At 46.4% G+C, this 21,732-nt stretch overlaps 1 protein-coding gene across 1 annotated transcript; it reads left to right on the top strand.

Annotated features, from left to right (window-relative positions):
- Positions 1 to 247: 247 nt before the first annotated feature.
- On the top strand, positions 248 to 21,431 carry oafa (OAF homolog a (Drosophila)). Its single transcript, XM_048266706.1, has 4 exons — positions 248 to 903; positions 17,796 to 17,930; positions 18,412 to 18,592; positions 19,290 to 21,431. The coding sequence occupies exons 1-4, from the start codon at positions 676 to 678 to the stop codon at positions 19,562 to 19,564; spliced, it is 819 nt and encodes a 272-aa protein (XP_048122663.1). The 5' UTR covers positions 248 to 675; the 3' UTR covers positions 19,565 to 21,431.
- Positions 21,432 to 21,732: the final 301 nt, after the last annotated feature.

The following is a 21,732-nucleotide window of genomic DNA, read 5'->3' as shown; positions in this document are numbered from 1 at the left end:
GCTGACACCTTCATCAAAGGCGACGACTTACATGATTCTTCAAAATGTATTTGACTTGATCAGTTTCTGCAAATACAATGCACAGTCTGGGCTACTTTCATACTTAAACTAACGTGAGATTGGTACACTATGCCTTTAAGAGTTTACAAGGGTCCGTGGCTAGGCAGCCCTGCCAGTGAAACTTTGGAGGCCAGGGAAGAACTGCGCTGGAGTTGGGATTGCGAAGGAAGTGACGGTGAGTGTTAGGTAAAAAAAAAAACAGTTGAGAAGAAAAACAGAGAGCAAGACCGAGGCAGCATGCACAAGTCTCTGAAAGAAACTGAGAGGTGTCACACTGCGTCTGTAATTACCGCCCGGAGCTGTCGGAAGTTCCTGAATGAGAAGTCAGATCGGAGTGAAAATCTGAGATTGATTTCGCGTCGCGCTGAGCTGTAGTTCACTCAAAAGAGAATATCTGCCAGTACATTCACAGAATGCTCCGCTTTCTATACTACTTCAAAAGTATGGAAACAAAACAAGGACCTATATACCAGCAGCGCAGAGGATCGTGGCTATGTTCCAAGGTTGGCGGATTGAGATAAGTTTAGTATTTTGTGAGCTTGAACTGGGACGTTTCGGAACTCCTTATCAAGAATCAAGTCAAGTCTGCTTCTGCGATTTGTTGGACGTTTTGGGATGTTTGCGAGGTGGATTTTACGGGTTTCAGTTCGGATACGTTTATTTCTCTGGGTGATAAGTTTAATTACACTGGGATTTTGCTCAGAATTAAAGGTGCGTGTACGCTTAGCTGATGGACAAATCACTAATGAAGTTTTAGAGGCGGACAGTGAGCGCGACTCCATCACTTTGGAGTACAAACAAGGAGATGGCACACTTATAACTTTCGTCGCTGATTTTAAGCAGGTAAGTTGATGTGCGTGTATATAGGCCTATATTTAATACAATGTATATTTCCTCATGTAAAGTAAAAAAAAAAAAGTTTACCACATTTTTACCACTGCCGCTGGTAGTCTATTCTCAACAAATTTTTAGTTTTGGGTCAAAGAGTAGTTTTCACAGTCCCAGTAAAACACTTGAGTTTCTAAATAGCACGAAATTAATTATATATTTTATTTTAGGATCTGACTTTCCGTTTCCTTTTGTTCCCTCCCTTGATTCTGAAATCACACTGAAACAAGGTGTATGATGTCTGGTGTGCCATGAAAATAAGTGAACTTTGGGTTCTTTTGTGTCTGAATTGAGACAGTTGCTGTCATCTACAACTGTACATGCTGTCCATTCCAGCCCGGTCCTCTAGATGTGATCTGTGATTTTGTTCTCACACACTGTCATTTTAGGCATTTCTGTGGCACCGTGTTATCCACATTTCGTAACCTGGTGTATTAAATAAGGCCACTGATCCAACAGATCAATTGTTTTTCACCCAGATGGCTGGAAATGAATGATTATTCAGTACTTCACATCAATTCAGCATTCACAGAATAAAAACAGACACTAGAATACATCTGGCAGGGGTCTGACTGTTCTTAGCCACGTCAGGGCTGGAACCATTCTAGAAAAGCTCGCTGTGGAGATACTCTGCATTGCTCATGGTGATGTCTCCACTATATCGTCCATGCAAAGACTGATTTATGATCCTTTTCCACTGTACTGTAGAGGAAGCAGAAAGCATGAGTCCTCTCCTCCTCCTCTCTTCCTCCTCTCTTCCTCCTCTCTCTCTCTCTCTCTTTATCAGTTGCTTTTGGGGGGCCTCTCTCTTTCTTCTTCTCGCATGTGTTTTTCATCTGAGACTCAGGCTATCTCTGGGACTTTATGGAAATCTGAATGAGCTGTGACGTCCATTCCTCATGCTGGATTTGCAGCAGAACTATGCAGACTTGTGATGTTACTGAAGGTCAACTGTTAGGGAGGAAGTTGGTATAGAGGAAGATGCTGTCACCAACACCAAGAGTTCAGTAACCAGCTGGCAAGCATACTGATCATAGGGCACCTCTGTACTGTAAGCCACTTTGCATGATATGATATCATCTGCTAAATCAATAAGCGTGTCCTTAAATCAGACTGTACGGGCTTAGGGCGAAGTGTCACAGGTCACTACTAGACCATACTAGACCACCAGTTAACTCTTTAGAGCTGTGCTTCCTCCATACTGTGTTAACTGCATGTAGCTGTGCTTAGTCTGTACATGGACGGATTATGAACTTTCGGGCCCCTGGGCCCACATGTATTAAGGGCTCCCTGCTAATTGTCGCATATGTGGAAGGGGGGTTTAGGGGTCCTCCATCAGAATTGTTTCAATTTGTTTGATGTGATTTCCTGTATTCTGGTGCATTTTGGGGATGGCCAATACTAAATTCAATCAGATTCATAGCCTACATCCTGATGTGTTGATATTGAGGCAATGATTCCATGCAAAGGCTTGGGCTTCAGGGCCCCCTGACCCCTTGGGCCCCTGGGCCCGGAAGGCCCGTGCAGTAATCCATCCCTGAGTCTGTAGTGAGTTAACTGCACCTAGCTGTGCTTCCCCCATAATGAATTAACTAACTGCACGTGGCTGTGCTTCCCCCATAATGAGTTCACTCCACAGAGCTCTGCTTCACCTGTAATAAGTTAACTGCACGTAGTTAAGCTTCCCCCATAATGAGTTCACTCCACAGAGCTGTGCTTCCTCCGTAATGAGTATTACTGCAGTCCATTTGCATCTTCTCCCACATCTTCCTGTGATGTGGGTACTGAGGTTTCTCAGTTTCAGGCTGTGTGTGCCAAATGCTGGCCAGTGCTCCAAGGCCCACATGCCTCCCACACACCAGCCAGTTCTGGGCCAGCTGAGTGCCTCATCTGGGCCAGATCTGGGTTACACTGCCTATATACTGTAGGCTACGCTCCCAGAGACGGTGTTATGTTCAAGCCAGCTGTGTGTTTATTGTTTATTGTTTACCCCTGCTGGGGCTTTCTGTAAGCACAGTCATGTGATGTTTGCTGGAGGGAAGGCGCAACATGAGAGGGGTAGTGCATATGTGTGTGTGTGTGTGTGTCTGTGTGTGTGTGTCTGTTTGCTGGTGGGAAGGCACCACGTGCTTCGCCTCATTAGCCTGATGAGTCACTCAGAGCATCAGCGGTCAGAGCAGGAGGAGGAATGGGCCCAGACAGGCCTCATTTACATGCACACATTTACTATCACATTTACATGCAGTGCTGTCCTAAAGCTCAGCCCCTTTAAAACACATAATTCAATTCACATTAAGCTCACCAGTTATTTGGTTATTTAAAACTGTTTAAGGCACTCATACACATACACACACACACACACACACACACACACACTCTCGCTTTCTCACACTCAATCTCCAGGAGCTGCGTCATGCGTGGCCTGAGGCATTGCGTTCTAACCAGCTGAATGAAACCGTAATTACCATAGAACTTTGGCCACCGGGATAATCATTACCCTCTGACTGGAGTGGACAGTGGTGGCATAACAAACTGAGAGAGAGGGAGAGAGCGATATTAGAGACAGAGAGAAATGAGAGCTAGAGTGAGAAAGAGACAGATAGGTATATTAAACAGAGAGAGAGAGAGAGAATGAGACTGTGAGTGATGGACTGATAAAGAAATGGAGTGAAAGAAAATGGCAAACATTAGAGAGAGAATATTAATGTGTGTGTGGGGGTCATATCATGAACAGGATGAGTCTGGGACTGAATTCAAGTGGCACGGTGTCGCGTTTCCCTGGGATGTTTCTCTGTTTACTTTAAACAATAACTCCCACCATCTCTGCAATCATGTGCCAGACACACACACACACCACACACACACACACACAGACTTCTCTGATGAGCTCTCAGTCTCTTCATCACAAACAGATGTGCTCACAAAAAAAAAAAATCAAACAAATAAAAAAACAGGCCAAAAGACAAACTGAAAAAAGACACCAGTCCTACGCATCTGTTGAAAAAATGTCTCACAGTTGTGTGTCTGCGTGTTTAAGACCCATCAGGCCCTGCAGGATGTGCTGGAACAGCCACTAGTGTGTGTTCACACCAAGGCTAACACACAGACACGCGCCTCCCTATGTGACCCATGTGTGAATGAGCCCACTGGTATTCTCCCATCTCTGTCCTCCCATGTGGCCCATGCAGTATTGGTGTCCATTTGTCCTTCACTGATCTTAGTTTTTTATAACGTATGGACCCTTTCAACAAGGTAAACAAAAACAATGCTTGAACGTTCTATTTGGGCCCCAATCTACTTCTTCTGCATTAAGATAACATATGGAATGTTGAAAAGGAAGTCTTGTGGGTGAAAGGGTCCATAGGATCTCCGTCCAGACACATGTTTGCAATTCCGGAACCTTGACCACATCCCTGAATCCCTGAAGCGTGGATCACGTGACCATTTGCTCAAATCACATGACCATTCACACAATTGTCAGCACTTTTAAAATGCAGAATTTCACTGCACTACATGCTACTAAAAAGTTGTCATGGAGAGTGAAGAACCATCAGACTGGTGATGTCCATGGAGTTTTCAAATGAAAACGAGGCCAAGAACATTTTCAAATTATTCCATTTCAGGGACTTGAAAACACTGGAGAAGAGTAGATGTGTGTGTGTGTGTGTGTGTGGGGAGAGGTGAAGATGATCATGTGTAGACAAACAAAAGTGTTCTGGATTCAAACAAACAATGGAATAGTGTGGATGTAGCCTTAATGTGGACACACAGTGGCCATGAGGAGTCACTTGGCTAACTGTGGATTTGAATTGGCAGTTTCTCCACACACCCACCTTTGTGTTTGTGTGTGTGTATGTGTGTGTGTTTGTGGTGCTTGGCCTTTATGAACATCTCCCCACTGGGCTATCCATGACCCGCTTGGCGGCGTACCAGCCCCTCTCCCTTCTCCTCTCCCATATCTACCCCTAACCTTGGGCAAGTGCATGGAAACTTAGAGAGAGAGAGAAAGGGAGGAAAAAACTAACTTGGACCTTGCCGATGTCCATGAAATTAACCTTGGAGCATTGTTGTATGTGTTTCAATGTTGCAGTGATAAATCGGTGAAAGGTGCGTGTGTGTGTGTGTGTGTGTGTGTGTGTGTGTGTGTGTGTGTGTGACCCTTCAGTAGAGGCTTTCAGAGGTGTGTTTTGGGCAGGCAGCTTGACCTCCTGGCCCTATAGGCTCCAGAGTGTTGAGCAAGTAAATGCCTCTACACAGCAGACCTGTGTGTGTGTGTGTGTGTGTGTGTGTGTGTGTGTGTGTGTGTGTGTGTGTGTGTGTGTGCATGTCTTTTAACACACCGTGGCCTCCAAATGGCCACACCATTCTGTTGTGTCACTTGTAGAAACTTGCCTGCTTTACTCTGGTATTGTCACCTTTTCCTGTCAGAGGTGTGCCAGAAGATGACTCTGGGCATGAATGGAGGGATGGGTATGTGGTGTACGTGCGTGCGTGCGTGCGTGCGTGATTGTGAGTGTATACAAAATCTGGATTATTCAGAGTGAGTGCATGCATGGATTGTCAAGATGAGTCACTGTGTGTGTGTGTGTGTGCATGCCCTGGTCTGGTCTTTCCCGCTCTGCCCTCTGCACTTTAACCATATTTCTGAGAATTTCGTGAAAAGTGTCGCAAGCCAAATTTGCTGGCACTCAATAGCTGTGTGTGTGTGTGTGTGTGTGTGTGTGTGTGTGTGGTGGAAACTGTGTTATAAACAGAAAGAGTAATAAATAGCAGTAGAGGATCTTAAAAGTATTAGTGTTAAAAGTTTAGTGATTTATGACAATTATTCAGATATATGAAGATGAGAGAAGAGGGTGAAAGAATATAGTTTTAGAATTTAAGGGAGGAACAAAGAGAGTGTGTGTGTATGTGTGTGGTTTCCTTCAATTGCCTGGCCTTCTCTCTCTCTCTCTCTCTCTCCCCTCTCTCTCTTTCTCTCTCTCTCTCTTCTCTCTCTCTCTCTCTCTCTCTCTCTCTCTCTCTCTCTCTCCCCCCCTCTCTCTCTCTCTCTCTCTCTCTCCCCCTGGGCTGTGGTCAGCTCCTCTCTTCTTTGCTCTGTTCTCATGTGCTGTGCTCTGCTGTGCAGCTCAGATGTGTGCCTCTGATATGTTAGCGTGGGCCTGACAGATGTTGGGCTCTGGAGTGCAGCAGATAATGGAGCTATCCCAGTTTCCCACAGAACAGACGGCCGACAGACCAGAGCCGCGCTCAGACCCCCCCTCCTCTCCCCGACGCCCCCCCCCCCCCTCCCCGACGTTCCTCTTCACTCCTCTCCTGGCGCGGCACCTTTGAACTTCCCTGTCAGCTTCTTCACAATACAACCCCCGCAGTCACACACACACACACACACACACACACACACACACACACACACACACACACACACACACAAAGCAGCCAAAGCATGCTGTTAAAGGGAGCTCTCTAGGGTGTGTCCTGGCTCAACTTGACTCTTTCTCTCTCTCACACACACACACACACACACACAACACACAAACCACCAGTCCGGAAGGCCACAAATAAAAGAGTTATCATAAAACAAGGTGTGTTAAGTGAAATGAAAGCTGGTTGATACTCTTATGCGCAGTTTGAATAGAGGCTGCAGTAGTGGTGTGTTTCCTATTGGTCGGCTCTTTGAGAGTTTATGTTGAGGCAAATGGCAGAATGACAGATTTGAGCTCCAGGTTTGCAGTTTTAGTGAATGATCTGGACAGACATTAAGCAACCCCCACACCACCACTCTTGCCATAGTGTAGAACAGAACATGGAAACAATTTTATTTATTAAAAACTCACAAGTTTTAGAACTCTCTCTCTCTCTTCTCTCTCTCTCTCTCTCTCTCTCTCTCTGAAGTTAATGTACAGCATCTGGTTTGTGCATGCTGAATGAATGCTGTGGACACGGATAGTACACAGTCCTCAGCTTTCTATCTCTCTCTTAATCCCTTTCTCTCTCTCTCTCTCTCTCTCTCTCTCTCTCCCTCTCCCCCTCTCTCTCCCTCTCTCTACCCCTCCCTCTCCCTCTCTCTCTCTCCCTCTGAGGTGAGTTCAGTGTCTGGTTAGTGCTCACTGAGGACTGCAATGTCAATGAAGTCTGCAGAGTAAACAGTGTCTCTCAAAGCCATTCTCTTCGCTCAGGGAAGGTGTGCTCACCCTAGATGACACCAAAAACAGGTTCACTGGAGACAGGCTAACTGTTGCTGTGCTATGCTGATCCATGATGAGCCTGTGTGTGTGTGTGTGTGTGTGTGTGTGTTTCAGTGAGGAGGAAGTTGAGTTCCTCTGCGTCAGCAACATCCTCCTACTCGTTGTGCTGGAAAAGTCTACATCTGGTGAAGCCACCCGAGTATAGTCCTGGTCCCACAGTCTGACATGTTGGTGTTGAGCAACAGATGTGCGTGTGGATATATGCAAATGCAGATATGGAATGAGTGTTAAATGGAAAACACTGTTGCCCTCTCTCTGTGGATGAATGTGTCAGAAGTGAACCGGTCAAACCAGGGGGGTGGAGAGTGTGTGTGTGTGTGTGTGTGTGTGTCGTGTGTGTGTGTGTGTGTGTGTGTGTGTGTGTGTGTGTGTGTGTGTGTGGTGGGGGTTCAAGTATGTGGCTTAGTGACTTGTCTGGGTGAGTTGATTCAGGGTACTTAAAATCTCCTAATAAAAGAGCCATTTGGCTTCATTCTCATTGGGTCATTCCACGTCAGTTCAACCAGGGCCCCGCACTTAGGTCTCAAAAATTCTGAAAAAATTACCAGGTGTACCTATGTTACCCAGGAGACGCACTGTAAAATTACTCTTATGTAAGATCAATACTTTCCAAGATACAGCCAGTTTTACAGGGGTGTCGATTTTGTCCAGCCTCTTTTTTTGTCAAAGTTCACAAGCCCACAGCATAAAGAACTAAACCATATAGGAGGCTCAAATTTTGCTTGGTGGTACATAAATAGGAATAGTATGTAGCAAAATCGTCACGTTTGGTCTGGATAATCCTGCATGGTCATAGCTGTCCCTCAAAGTTGATACAAATTTTATTGGAGTTTTTGGCTGGGCTCTGTTTAAGCCTTCAGAAGACATATTTGTACTCAACATAGGCTCTTGATTTATTTTCCTTACTGAGATAAGTGAAACACTCTCACAAAAAGCAATGAACAGAAAATAAATCCCTTCAGGGTCTGAACAGCTTGACCTCACAAGTCCTGAAAAATCATTTTGGTTATCATTTTCAGAGCACCCAAACACCTTGTGGGAATATACAAAGATGTTTTAAATATGTTTTTTCCTTTTCTCCATGATCCCTTCTTTTTGAAAACACCAATTTGACTTGTCCATGCAAATCTTTCTTTTATTTTCCACCCTGAACATGGGCAAAATGCCCCAAACATCAATATGTTTTATATAGAGTCACCACATGCCACCTGTGGATGTATGCCCAGCTCTATACAAAACATATTGATGTCAATGGGCATTTTACCCATGTTCAGGGTGAAAAATGAAAACGAAAGATTTGCATAAGACAAGTCAAATTGGTGTTTAAAAAAGAAAAGATCATGGAGAATAAAGAAAAAAAAAAATATTTAAAAATCTTTGTATATTCCCACAAGGTGTTTTAGGTGCTCTGAAAATAAAATGAGAACAAAATGATTTTTTAGACTTCTAAGGTCTGCTGTTCAAGCCCTGAAGGAATTTATTTTCTGTTCATTGTTTTTGTGAGAGTGTTTCTACTTATCTCAGTAAAGGAAAATAAATCAAGAGCCTATGTTGAGTACAATATGTCTTCTAAAGGCTTTAAACAGAGCCTAGCCAAAACTCCAATAACATTATCAACTTTGAGGGGACAGCTATGACCATGCAGGATTATCCAGACCAAACGTGACTATTTTGTTACATACTATTCCCATTTATGTACCAGCATGCAAAATTTGAGCCTCCCATGGTTTAGTTCTGCGCTGTGGGCTTGTGAACTTTGACAAAAAGAACCCGAACAAAATCGACACCCCCTCCCCTGTAAAACTGGCTGTATCTTGGAAAGTATTGATCTTACATAGAGTAATTTTACAGTGTGTCTCCTGCAACATAGGTACACCTGGTAATTTTTTCAGAATTTTTTGAGACCCTAAGTGTGTGGGCCCTGGTTGAATTGATGTGGAATGACCCAATTGCAAAACAAAGCCAAAGGGGCTCCTCTTTTTAAAAGTTTTACCACTTACCACGTACCAGGTTTACCACCTAATATGAGTTCATGTACCAGGTCCGTCACTGAACCATGTGCTTGGAAAAGCGCCCAGGTGGCTGAGAGGGGTCCAGAGTGCGGCTCAACCTCACGCTGTCCGGATGTACACACATGCTGAAAGCACTTCTGTTCATTTAGCAGACTCATTCATCTGCTTTTAGTCACTTTCGTCACTCATCTGCTGCTAGAGCACAGGTAAGTGTGTGTGTGTGTGTGCTGGCTGTGGTGCAGGCAGCGTCTCTCCAGACTGGTCCTCTGTGGTGAGCGGATGCAGAGGAAGCGAGAGCAGGATTGTGGGGGTGTGTCTGTGTGTGTGTGTGTGTGTGTGTGTGAGTTAGAGAGAGAGAGCGTGTGTGTGTGTGTGTCTGTCTGTGTGTGTGTGTGTGTGTGTGTGTGTGTTTTCGTGTAGGCAGCGTCTCTCCAGACTGGTCCTCTGTGGTGAGTGGATGGATAGTGTGTGTGTGTGTGTGTGTGTGTGTGTGTGGGTGTGTCTGTGTTTGTGTGTGTGTGATGCTGGAAGCGTTTCTCCAGACAGGTCCTCTGTGGTGAGTGGATGCAGAGGGAGCGAGAGCAGGAGTGTGTGTGTGTGTGTGTGTGTGTGTGTGTGGAGTGGGGGGGCGGGGGTGGGGCGAGAGCAGGAGCGGCGATCTCATTACATGCTGAAATGCAGCGTAGGCACAAACAGCACAGAGCTGTGCACTGAGAGAACTGCCCTTAGATCAACACTGCACTGGAGCCGGGTCACCGCAGCCAAAACACACAGGCACCGACACACACTCACACACACACACACACAGACACGTACACTCACACGCACACACATACACACACACAAACTCACATACACACGCACACAAACTCTCTCACACAGATACATATACACACAGACAAACACACACACACACCCACACACACACACACAATTTCCATGAATTAAATAAAGGTTGTATGAATGAATGAACACTTCCACTCATCTTTCAAATACTTGGACTTACACACGAACATGCTCAAACTGACATATACACACAGTCATATTACACACACAGATACAGATACATGGAAAAGAGGACGTTGCCTCTAGAGATGTCCTCTCGAAACCCCAGCATTGCACGGCGTCTGGTGAAGGCGCCCCGTATTTAATAAGCCACGTCCACCTTTTGTCCCGCCGTTTGTTTTCCTAGTCTCCCGCTGAGCGCGTTCTATTAATCTGATTTATGAAGTGGTCCCTCCGGCGGCAGAACTCTTGTCTGGGTGCTGCGTGGCCTCATGTTTTCCTCTAGGGGGGATAGGGTAGGGAGAAGGTGGGGTTGAAGATTACTCTTCTGAGGGGTGTGTGTGTTTGGGGGGTGTATGTATGGGGTGTGTGAGTGCATGCATGGGGTGTGTGAGTGCATGCAAGGCTGGTGGGGGAAGGGGGGAGGGGGGTTTAAGTTAACTCTTCTGAGGGTTATGTGTGTGTATGTGTGTGTGTATTTGGGGGTTGCATGTATGGGGTGTGTGTGTATGTGTGTGTGTGTATGTGTTTGCAGGGTGTATGTATGGGGTGTGTGTGTGTGTTTGCAGGGGTATGTATTGTGTGTTTGTGTTTGCGGGGATGTGTGTGTGTGTGTGTGTGTGTGTGTGTTTGCTGGGGTGTATGTATTGGGTGGTTGTGTGTGTGTGTGTGTGTGTGTGTGTTTGCCGGGGTGTATGTATTGGGTGGTTGTGTGTGTGTTTGCGGGGTGTGTGCATGCGTGTGTGTGTGTAGGGGGTGTGTAAGTGCATGTAAGGCCAGGTGTGAGGAGCATCACATTCCTGCTGTGAGTCCTCCTATAATTAGTCTCAAGTCAAGCATTTCTCCTCCCAGCCTCCTTTTCTTCCGGGCCTTTTGTTGGGGGGTCTGGACCCTTTCGCCCCTATGTGCAACGGGTGTGTGGGTGTGTGTGTGGGGTTTGGGGTGAGGGGTGAAGGTGAGGTGTTGTTTGGGGTGCGGATCAGGTAGTGCACCTGTGCCTATTCAGGGTGGTGCGCTTCACCGGACACAAGTGCAAACATCTCAAGCATCCCAAAACAAGTCCATCCCCCCAACTCCTCCACCTCCTACTTCTCATCCACCTTCTCCTCCTCCTCCACCTCCTCCTCCTCCACCTCCTCCTACTCCTCCTCCTCCTCCCTCCTCCTCCTCCTCCTCCTCCTCCACCTCCTCCTCCTCCTCCACCTCCTCCTCCTCCACCTCCTCCTCCTCCTCCACCTCCTCCTCCTCTGCAGACAGGGCCCTGTGGGGCGGAGGCTTCGAGTTTGTTTTACCATCGTGCCGTGGAAGTGGGGTGAGCTGCCTCAGGCCAGCTGCTGCTGCTGCAGCTGCCGCCAGCGCCTCTGTTGTTGAGAGTCGCTCTACTCCACTCTACTCCGCTCTACTCCACTCTGCTCTACTCTGCTCTGGTCGGTGGGCACGCCTTGACGTTTGTTTGTTCTGCCGCTGGCTCGCCGCCTGCTCTGCTCTTTACGCCGCGCTGCGTGTGTATGGCGCCGTGTTTTTAGGCGCTCGCTACTTCTGTGAAGTGAAGCAGAGCAGGAATTCTTTCTCCAGAGGTATTGCGCAAGGAGAAGAGGCAGGCCTGGAGAGACCAGTCTGTAGGCACACACCGTGTCACCTCACACCTCTGAGGTGAAATCCCATCAATCTCCCACTCACTCTCTCTCTCTCTCTCTCTCTCTCTCTGTCTCTTTTTCTCTCTCTCATTCTCACCCACTCACTTTCTCTCTCCCTCTCTGTCTCTCTATTTCTCTCTCACTCACTTACTCACTCTTTCACTTGCTCACTCTCTCTGTGTCTCTGTCTGTCTCCCATTCTCTCTATTTCTCACTCACTCGCTCACTCAGTCTCTCCATCTCTCTCTCTCTCTCTCTCTCTCTCTCTCTCTCTCTCTCTCTCTCTGTCTGTCTCTTTCTCCAGTCATGCTAAAGACATTAGAGAAAACCTCTGTGATGTCTCTACAGTGACCCCGTCCACTGCCTGGTTGAAATAAGTGGAGTTAATCTGCAGGCCTGGCCCTGGCGCGCTCCCAGCGTCCGACTTTATCAAACAAACAGGGTCTATGCGGGGGGATTGGCCAACAGGAAGTGGGGCAGAGCCCCTGGAGACGCTTGGCAGAGGCCTGCATTGTGAGGGATCAGAGGGGGCAGTGTGGCAGGGGCTGGAGGTGTCCACAGGCCGGAAAGCGCTGGGCCGTGGCCAGGGACAGGCATTCAGGGCTGGGCAGGGTGCAGGGAGAGATCCCTGGGCCTGGAGCTTAGCTCCTGGAGCCGGAGTCGGAACTCTTCTGTCTGGGGCGAGGCAGCGCTTTTCATTTCAGACAGCTTTGGACTTCATCTCGGCAAGATTTGTGGCTCAATTTCTTTTCTATTTCATTTTCTTTTTTCTTTTTTTGTTGATGGCTAAGTCTGACTCAGCTGTGCCGTGGGTGAATGTAGAACTTTATGGAGCACAGAATGCACGCACCATCTCTATTTTTGAAAGGTTGACTCAATCTAAATTCAATAAAGCTCACATCTCCTTAATCTTTGAAGATGGTCTGGCTTTGAGTTCAACTATAAACACTAAGTGTGGAAGGATATTTTTTTGCGAAACCGGATCTTCAAGTCGTCTCCACATATAGCACCATACGAGCCCACTCTCTGTAATTATGGCTGCATGAGAGGGAGACCTGGGAGTGATTTAGACCTCATGTCATCAGGCAGTAATTATTACTCTCGAGCACTCTACCAATAAATCCATACTCCTTGCGGGAGCACAGAGGTGTGTGTGTGTGTCTGTCTGTGTATCTGTGTGTCTGTGTGTGTGTGGTTTTAATACTGCTTAAAGTGAGTTATGCTTAAAGTGTGTTTTTCTTCATGAGTTACGATGTTTGTGCAGCGTTTAGAGCGAGCCAACAGGGATATTCTCTCTCTCTCTCACACACACACACACACACACACACACACACACACACTCCTAAGGCAAAAACATGTCTGTGTTTGGCAACCAGCAGCAGGCATTACCTAACCGCCTACTGTCTGCTGTCACCTGAGTGTGAGGAAGCCGCTGCGATGGAAGGCTTAGGATCATGTAATAACGTTACTAACAGCAGCGTACCTGTGACAACACGCTCTGCACTCCAGAGGGATTTCATTTTTTGATATTGTGTGCCAAGGCCCTGATGTTGTGATCGCGTGGTTGCATGACGCGCTGTTTGTTGTGGAAAGTACACTAGTGTAGGTGACGTAGCGCTTAACCACAAACTGTTACACTGCCAAAACTGCACCCTTCACCTGTGGATCAGTCAGTGTGTGGAAGTTGTGTTTGTGCCCACTGAGTCGTGAGTGGCGGCATTGTGTAACCGGGTCTGTTTTCATAACTGATGGAGTGTGAATCTGAACTGTTGATTCACCTTGTAGTGAAAGGGTCATTCAGTGGCTAGTGGAGGCATGTTCCTACACAACAATGTTGTGAGGGTAGCCAGTCACCATTCAGAAAAGGTCAGCATTGGGCACGTTCATTCTCACAGATGCGAACTAGCTAGTCAAGTGCTTTATCACAGTGACCAAGCTGGGCACGTTCATTTTTTAGAGATGGCTCCGCTCAGCCAGTAATATTCTTTCACTGAGTGCCAATATGGCCGTTCCCCAGATCGTTCCCACTTTGGTCCAGCTCTTTGTGTGTCCCATGGTGAGGGTCATCTGGGCATGTTCAGTCTCCCACAGGGTCAGCTAGTCATGTCATGTGCCTTCACAGACGGGGGTCAGATGGGCACGTTCACTCTTACATGGGGTCATCCACCCAGTCATGCTCTCACACAGTGGGGGACAATTGTGTTCACAGCATGAGAGGAGCAGCTGGGCACGTTCAATCTCACTCAATCAGGGTCAGATAGTCAGATAGTCCATACCCCCTCCCACACACACACACACACACACACACACTCAGGGCTATGTTCCCAGTAAAGCCATTCCCAGGCAGACTGAGGCTACCGGAGCCTGATGAAGATACACACAGGTGTGTGTGTGTGTGTGTGTGTGTGTGTGTGTGTGTGTGTGTGTGTGTGCATGCGTGTGTTGCTGTGTGAGTATGTGTGACATGCAGGACAGAGTATATGTGTGTGTGACTGCTAAACCACAGCATGTGAATGAGATGAGAAAGGGGGAATATGGGCCGAGTTACTATAGTGTTGTAGCATATGTGTTTGTATCTGACTGGCCGTGAGTGAGAGTGTGTGTGTGTGTGTGTCTATACTATAACCATGTGTGCGTCTGACTGGGCCTGTGTCTGAGTGTGAGTGTGCGTGTGAGTGTGCGTGTGAGTGTGCGTGTGAGTGTGAGTGTGTGTGTGTCTACTATAACCATATGTGCGTCTGACTGGGCCTGACCCTCCCCTGCTGGTGGCACTCTCTTGTCTTTCAGTGAGGTGCTTATTGGGGGACTGATGCCTCTGCTTCCCTGTAATTACAGTATGTGTGTGAGAAAGAGAGTGTGTGTGCGCCAGGGGCTATATAACCCCCTTCACAGTCACACAGAAACACAGTCAGACACACCCACACACCCACACACCCCACACACACACACACACACACAAACACACACACACATGCTGAACCCGACACCACCTTGTTTATCTGCCTACTGGGAGGTCTCAGCACCATAGCCTCCTGTCCTGGGCCTAACGAAGAGTGTTGAGGGCGTGAGGGAGGGGGAAGAGGAGGGGAGCGTGTCCTCCCCTCCCCCATCGCCTGCGCTCCTTCACAGCCCTCCTGTGTTTGGGGATTGCTTCACGTCTCCTGTAGCTCCATAATGTAGAGAGATCCATTATTATTGTCTCTGCTTGTATTGCTTTGTAGTGAAACGGTTCCAGCTTCTGGTTAGCAGTGGAACTCTGAGGGGCCGACTGCTGCTGTTCGAGCAACACTATATGAGGACAGCTGGGGGGTTTCGTTAGTGTGTGTGTGTGACTGAGTGCAACTGGTGTTGTTTCAGTGTTAAGACTGCTTGTGTGTGTGTTTTGCTGAGAAGACTGTGTGAAGACTGTGTGTGTGTGTGTGTGTGTGTGTGTGTGTGTGCGTTGTTTAAGCCTAGTGAGGGAGTAGCCTCTGTGCTGTCAGGATGGGGCTGTCTGAGATGTTGTCTTTAGCAGATAAGTGAGGGGGGTAATATTTACCAGCGCTGCTGACCAGATGGAGACCTCTGGGAGAGGATGCACAGCAAACAGAGCGAGAGGGCTTAGAGGTGTGTGTGTGTGTGTGTGTGTGTGTGTGTGTGTGTGTGTGTGTGTGTGGCATGTAGCTCACTTTGTGTGTGTGTGGATACTGTCCAAGTGCTGTTCTGGCTTGGGAATCAATCTCTGGAAGTCTCTGTCCCCTCTGGAGACTGTCAGACTGAGATGCCAGTGTGAAATACGGAGGAGTAGTGTGTTTGTGTTAGAAGGATATCTGCGTATGTGTGTGTGTGGTGCAGGCAGCATCTCTCCATACTGGTCCTCTGTGTGTGTGTGTGTTCAAGAGCATATTTAGCACCCTATTTTGTTTGTCAGAGTTTGCTTGTAAGATAAGATATTTAATGTCCATTTACACAGAAATGTGTTGAGAATAATGTCTATTCATATGTGTCAGCATATCAGATGTAGGTGTGTGCTTGGGGTGAAGGATGGCAGGTTGATGAACGAGCTGACAAATCAGTGGTAGAGCATTTTGGTCTTCTCTCCTCTCCTCTGTCCCCCGTTCTCCTTTCCTCTCTTTGACACTCCACCCCTCTGTCTCATTGTGCTGAGGATTTTATTGGTCTGGGGCTACTGCCTTGTTGCCAGCACCAGTAGAGGATCCCAGTGTGTGTGTGTGTGTGTGTGTGTGTGTGTGTGCTGTCATCCCGTGTTCAGTCATTCAGGCCTTTGACTCCAGAGCCCAACTTGAAAATGTCATTCCTGATCCGAGCCAACTCCAAGAGTGGAAACAGCTTCTGTCTCCCTCGCGTTTGTGTCTGTGTGTCTCTCTCTCTCTCTGTGTGTGTCTCTCTCTCTCTCTGTCTCTCTGTGTGTGTTTGTGTGTCCATTTCCTCCTCTACATGAATCACTGTGCCTTAAATAGAGCTCTTTCCCCTTTTTCCCTCTTCCCCCATTCCCTGGCTGGAGAGTGCAGTCCCTGACACAGCTGGGCTGGGATATCGCTCCCCTTCCACACTCCACACAGAGAGCTGTGCTGTGCTGGGCTGAGCTAACCTCCGTCAATAGAAAAGTGCAAACTGACATCTTTAAAACCCAAAGGCTAGACCAGCTGCCGCGCAGACAGAAGATCTCCAGAAGATCTCTATTTAAGACCAAAAAAATGCCTCTCATTTTTCCATTTTTTTCCCACATTTTTCCATACGAGAGGATGGGATCAAGTCAGGTCTAATAACAGGGCTGTGGGCATATGCCGTTTCTTGTGGTGGACTCTCTTTCTCTCTCATCATTCTCTCTCCTATGCTCGTGTCTAGCTATAGACACAAGGCTATAAGTATCAAGAGCCCTGCAATGATGGGAAGATGGTTAAATATGTACCACTATTGCACAGTGCACTTAAATGGCCATTCAGACATTACTGTCTCTGCATGGCGCCAGTGATGATCAGACTAGAGCGATGAATGCCGAGGCTTGATCATCATATGTGCGTGACTCCATGAAGTGTGATTGGTGAGATATGTTTGTTTACAAACTCTGTGTCCGAGGATTACAAATCACTTGGCTGAATAAGACTCTATAAACAAATTGGCAAATACTGTTCTTTGTCAGCAATCATGGTGTCATCTCTACCCTTAATATGCACTCTATTTAGCGCTCTCGCACCTGGGCCCACCATTGGTTTGTTACGCCACTGTCTATATTCTATGTGGCATAGCCATACAAACATGCAAAACTTGGGTCAGCCGTGGCCTACTGGTTAGCACTTCGGACCTGTAACTGGAGGGTTGTCGGTTCGAACCAAGACCAGGCACGGCTGGTAGGCACGGCTGAAGTGCCCTTGAGCAAGGCACCTAACCCCTCACTGCTCCCCGAGCGCCGCTGTTGATGCAGGCAGCTCACTGCGCCGGGATTAGTGTGTGCTTCACCTCACTGTGTGTACACTGTGTGCTGTGTGTGTTTCACTAATTCACGGATTGGGATAAATGCAGAGACCAAATTTCCCTCACGGGATCAAAAGAGTGTATATATACTTATATACTACTATACTTATTTATTCATGTGGTTGTGACTATTATTATCTATCTATCTATTAGCATATTGTTTGTATTGCCATGTGAAACATAAACTGTCTCTTTGTGAATATTTGGATGCTGTGGTGTTGTAATCACATTTACATTTATTCATTTAGCAGACGCTTTTATTCAAAGCGACTTATGTCAATCATTGTAAAAGGGCTATTGTTCCAAGAGCAATTCGAGGTTAAGTGCCTTGCTTAAGGGCACAACAGCGGAACCCAGGAATTGAACCCTCAACTGTAAACCACTACGCTACCACCGCCCTGGTGAGTAGCGTATGAGTCATTCCAAACAAGATAATTAAATGTGTGTGTGTGTGTGTGTGTGTGTGCGTTTAGGATGTGAAGATCTTCCGGGCGCTGATCCTGGGGGAGCTGGAGAGAGGCCAGAGCCAGTACCAGGCCCTGTGCTTCATCACACGCCTCAACCGCAACGAGATCATCCCCAGCGAGTCCATGGCACGACTCCGACAGGTCAGTACAGTACACGCACGCACGCACACACGTAAACACACACAAACACACACACACAAACACACACACACACACACACACACACCAGCATCAGTGAGGTCAGTATTGCCTACTCACACACACCGCAGCCTACACACACACACACACACACACACACACACACACATCAGCATTAGTGAGGTCAGTATTGCCTACTCACACATACAGTGCAGCCTACACACACACACACACACACACACACACACACACACATACACACACACACACACACACACACACACACACACACACACACAGACACATACACACACACACACACACGCTGTGAAACATAATTTTTGGAATTCTGGTGTATGACTTTCACTTGTCAGGAAGTGTGTGTAGAGAGTACAAGACGTTTCACAATGAGATGCTTGGGATAGAATGAGTTAGTGAGTGGGCATGGGTAGCAGGAAGTGACATGATCGTTCCTGTTCTACAGAAAAACCCGCATGCAATCCGCACGGCGGAAGAGCGGCGTGGTGTGGAGCAGATGACCATGAACGTGGCGGTCAACCTGACGCGGAGCTGGCAGCTGAGCGCACACATCCACAACATGTGTAGCGTCGCCCGCGAGGCTGTCTACACGCGCGAGGCTGACGTCAAACACTGGCTGGAAAGAGGCAAGTGGAATGGCCCCATAATTATACCATTAACACACCATTCACACACACACACACACACACACACACACACACACACACACACACACACACCAACCAGCTCGCACCACCCAGTTCACATCATACACACACACACACACTTCGCACTAGACATCAACACACAATTGGCTTACCACCCATCTTCACATCCATAAATACAAAACGCATTTCTGAAACTATGAAATCATCAGAAATTATACCATTTTATATTTGTAAACTGGTACTTTTGGGCTTTGCACATTTTTATATGTCAGTCTCACAGATACATCAGTGCTTTGAACATGTCCTATTTTGAGGGGTTGGCCTGGAGTTTCACTGTGTATGGTTCTGCTCAGAAACAAACAAAAGTTCAATTTTGACATGGTCAGCTAGAGCCATGTAGGACAACAGTGCACAAAATCAGTAGTCAATGGAAATTCACTTTATAAGTAATCATAATTCACTGAAAATGAAATCAAATTATGACAAAAACTTTAAGTATCATAGATAAAAAGACATGATTGTAAGTACTGACATTTTATAACGTCAGCAGAACTTCAGTAAAATACTGTAAAAATGTAATTGTGGAATAGCAAAGTTGTAATAACAGACAGTAATTCCAAGTGGAGAAAGTGGTAATAAACTTGGTGTTTGTGTTGTGCTCTGTCTCCCCCTGCAGGCGTGGAGGGCTCCATGTTTGAGCTGCTCCCTCAGGCGGCGGAGACACCAGGGTTGCAGAGCTGCTCACAGGCGCAGGACGTGTGGCAGGCGTGCTCTTGCTCCTTTAGCCTGCGGCTGGAGTGGTACCCCTGCCTGCTCAAGTACTGCCGCAACCGGGACACCACTGGCCGTGGCAACCCCTACAAGTGTGGCATCAAGAGCTGCAGCAAGGGCTACCACTTCACCTACTACGTGCCTCACAAGCAGCTGTGCCTGTGGGATGGCGAGGCCTAGCCAGTGCAGCAGAGAGAGAGAGACAGAGAGACAGAGAAGCATGATGGGATTGCTGTTTATAATCTCTACTTTATAATGATCAGCAGGACAGGGCCGAGTCCAACTCCTCCAGCTCCAACTCGAACATGTCACACTGTAAGTCCACCAGGGAGGAGGGGAGAGTGGAGGAGGGCAAGGCCTCATCAGGGGGAACTTCAGCATAAGTTCTGAGCTCCCAGAACAAGAGTCAGTGTCTTAAGCAGTCTAGTGCCTATGTGTGACGATCAGAACCATGTGTGTGTGTGTGATGGACACAGTCTTCCTTTGTGTGTGTGTATGTGTTTGGGAAAGAGGGGGGTGTGGGGGCACCGTTGCTCAAAAGAACTCTTTGTGCAATCTAAAGGGCCTCTTCTAATGTATATGCATATGGCTGAAGAAAGCAGCATTCTAACATGCCTGGGCTGTGAAATCAACCACTGGAACTACAGATCCCAAGATGCATTGCGTGGAGATGATTGAGGGATGAAGGAACTGTGAGCCAAGATATTTTTCATTTGTTTATATGTACAGCAGCTGTGTAGTCTGTGTATAGTCCTCTACTACCTTGCTGGTTCACATCAATTCAGGTTGTTTGTATTTTATTTTGATTACTGTTCATTATTTATTTTGTTTGCAAAAAGACATTATCAAAGAAGCTAATGTACAAAGTGGAAACCCATAACACCATTCACTCTGATTTCATGCTGTTTCCTGTTGTGTCACACTATCTGTTTAAATATTTCTTCTTGACCTATATTTCTCTTAGTGACGACTTGGTTAGTTAGTTTTGTGTTTTAGAAGGGTAGAGTAACATGTCTTTAAGAGTATAAGGTAGGAGAGCCTTATGCCTTTGATTCTTGCATTCCCGTGGCCTTAATTTAATTTTTTTTTTCTTCATTTACTTTGATTCGAAAATTAGTTAGGTGTGTGTGTGTGTGTGTGTGTGTGTGTGTGTGTGTGTGTGTGTGTGTGTGTGTGTGTGTGTGTGTGTGTGTCCATGTGTGTAATTTCACTCTTTATTACTGAATGTAGACTTTGAGATGACATAGATAGTGGACCAAAAGGGTTAATGCACATTCCAGTACACACTTGTCATCTGTAGGTGACTAAGAGTTCACCGTGATCTCACACAGTGACGTCACACTCTCTCGTTATGTCAGAACACCGGAACGGAACCCTTTAGTCACATAAACTAAACCTCACGTAACTCACATGTTTTATTGCAAGGATTTAAATCAAACCAAAGTCTACCTTTACAGAGGGAGTGAAGGGTGGCAGTGCAAATTAAGTTGATGGATGTGAGGCCGCTGAAAGCTTCACATGCCAATTTCTGTATTCTGTAAAAGCCGCCACTAGCTATTATGGGCATTGAACTTCGCTCTGTTGTCAGAACTGTGATGTCAAATACAAAACTTTTGCTGTTACATCACACACAAATTGTTTTCTGTGTTTGTATTAATAATGCAGTATGTCGCTGGAAAGAGTAATGTTTTATTAGTTTTTTTTCGCTGGAAAGAGTAATGTTTTATTAGTTTTTTTTTTCTGTCTGTTGTCTCACAAGTTCAAAGTGATGTAATTTTTTAGGTAGTGTAGGCCTAGTTGTAGAACTCATTAGAACCTGAAAAATAATGGTACTGCTTCTAATACATTTAACTTGTCGAACAATTTAAAATCAGATCACACCCCAACTGTCAAGCCAAATGATTGTGAAAGATTTCAGACTTTCATCCATTTTTGATAAACAAGTGCCTTAATACCGACATTTGTATTGATTGCTTTGTTAAGTTAGAGTGGACATATTTTTATATAAATATATTATGTTAGGACTCAATCCATGATGGCAGTGAGAATGAAGTAATAATTTTCAAATAAAAAGTATATCTTTACAGATGTCTCCTATTATTGTGTGTGTGTCAGAGATAGAGAAATAGAAAGATAGTTACTTTTCAAGTAATTCCATCCATATTCCATAGGCCACCATTTGTCATCACTGTTCCTCTCGCCCTGTCTCTAGCTGTGTTTTTTGGGAGCCAATAGTTACATGTCATCAAAAGTGAATCCTGTTGGGCATTCCATGTCAGTTAAAGATGACTAAATGTCCCCATACAAAGTGAACAATAGGTGACATTTAAGCTGTTCGTAATGTGATG

Source organism: Alosa alosa, chromosome 16, assembly GCF_017589495.1.
Source record: "Alosa alosa isolate M-15738 ecotype Scorff River chromosome 16, AALO_Geno_1.1, whole genome shotgun sequence".
In the NCBI taxonomy this organism is placed as follows: Eukaryota; Metazoa; Chordata; class Actinopteri; order Clupeiformes; family Clupeidae; genus Alosa; species Alosa alosa.
Note: the sequence above shows the minus strand (reverse complement) of the source record. Positions and strands in the feature narration are given on the sequence as shown.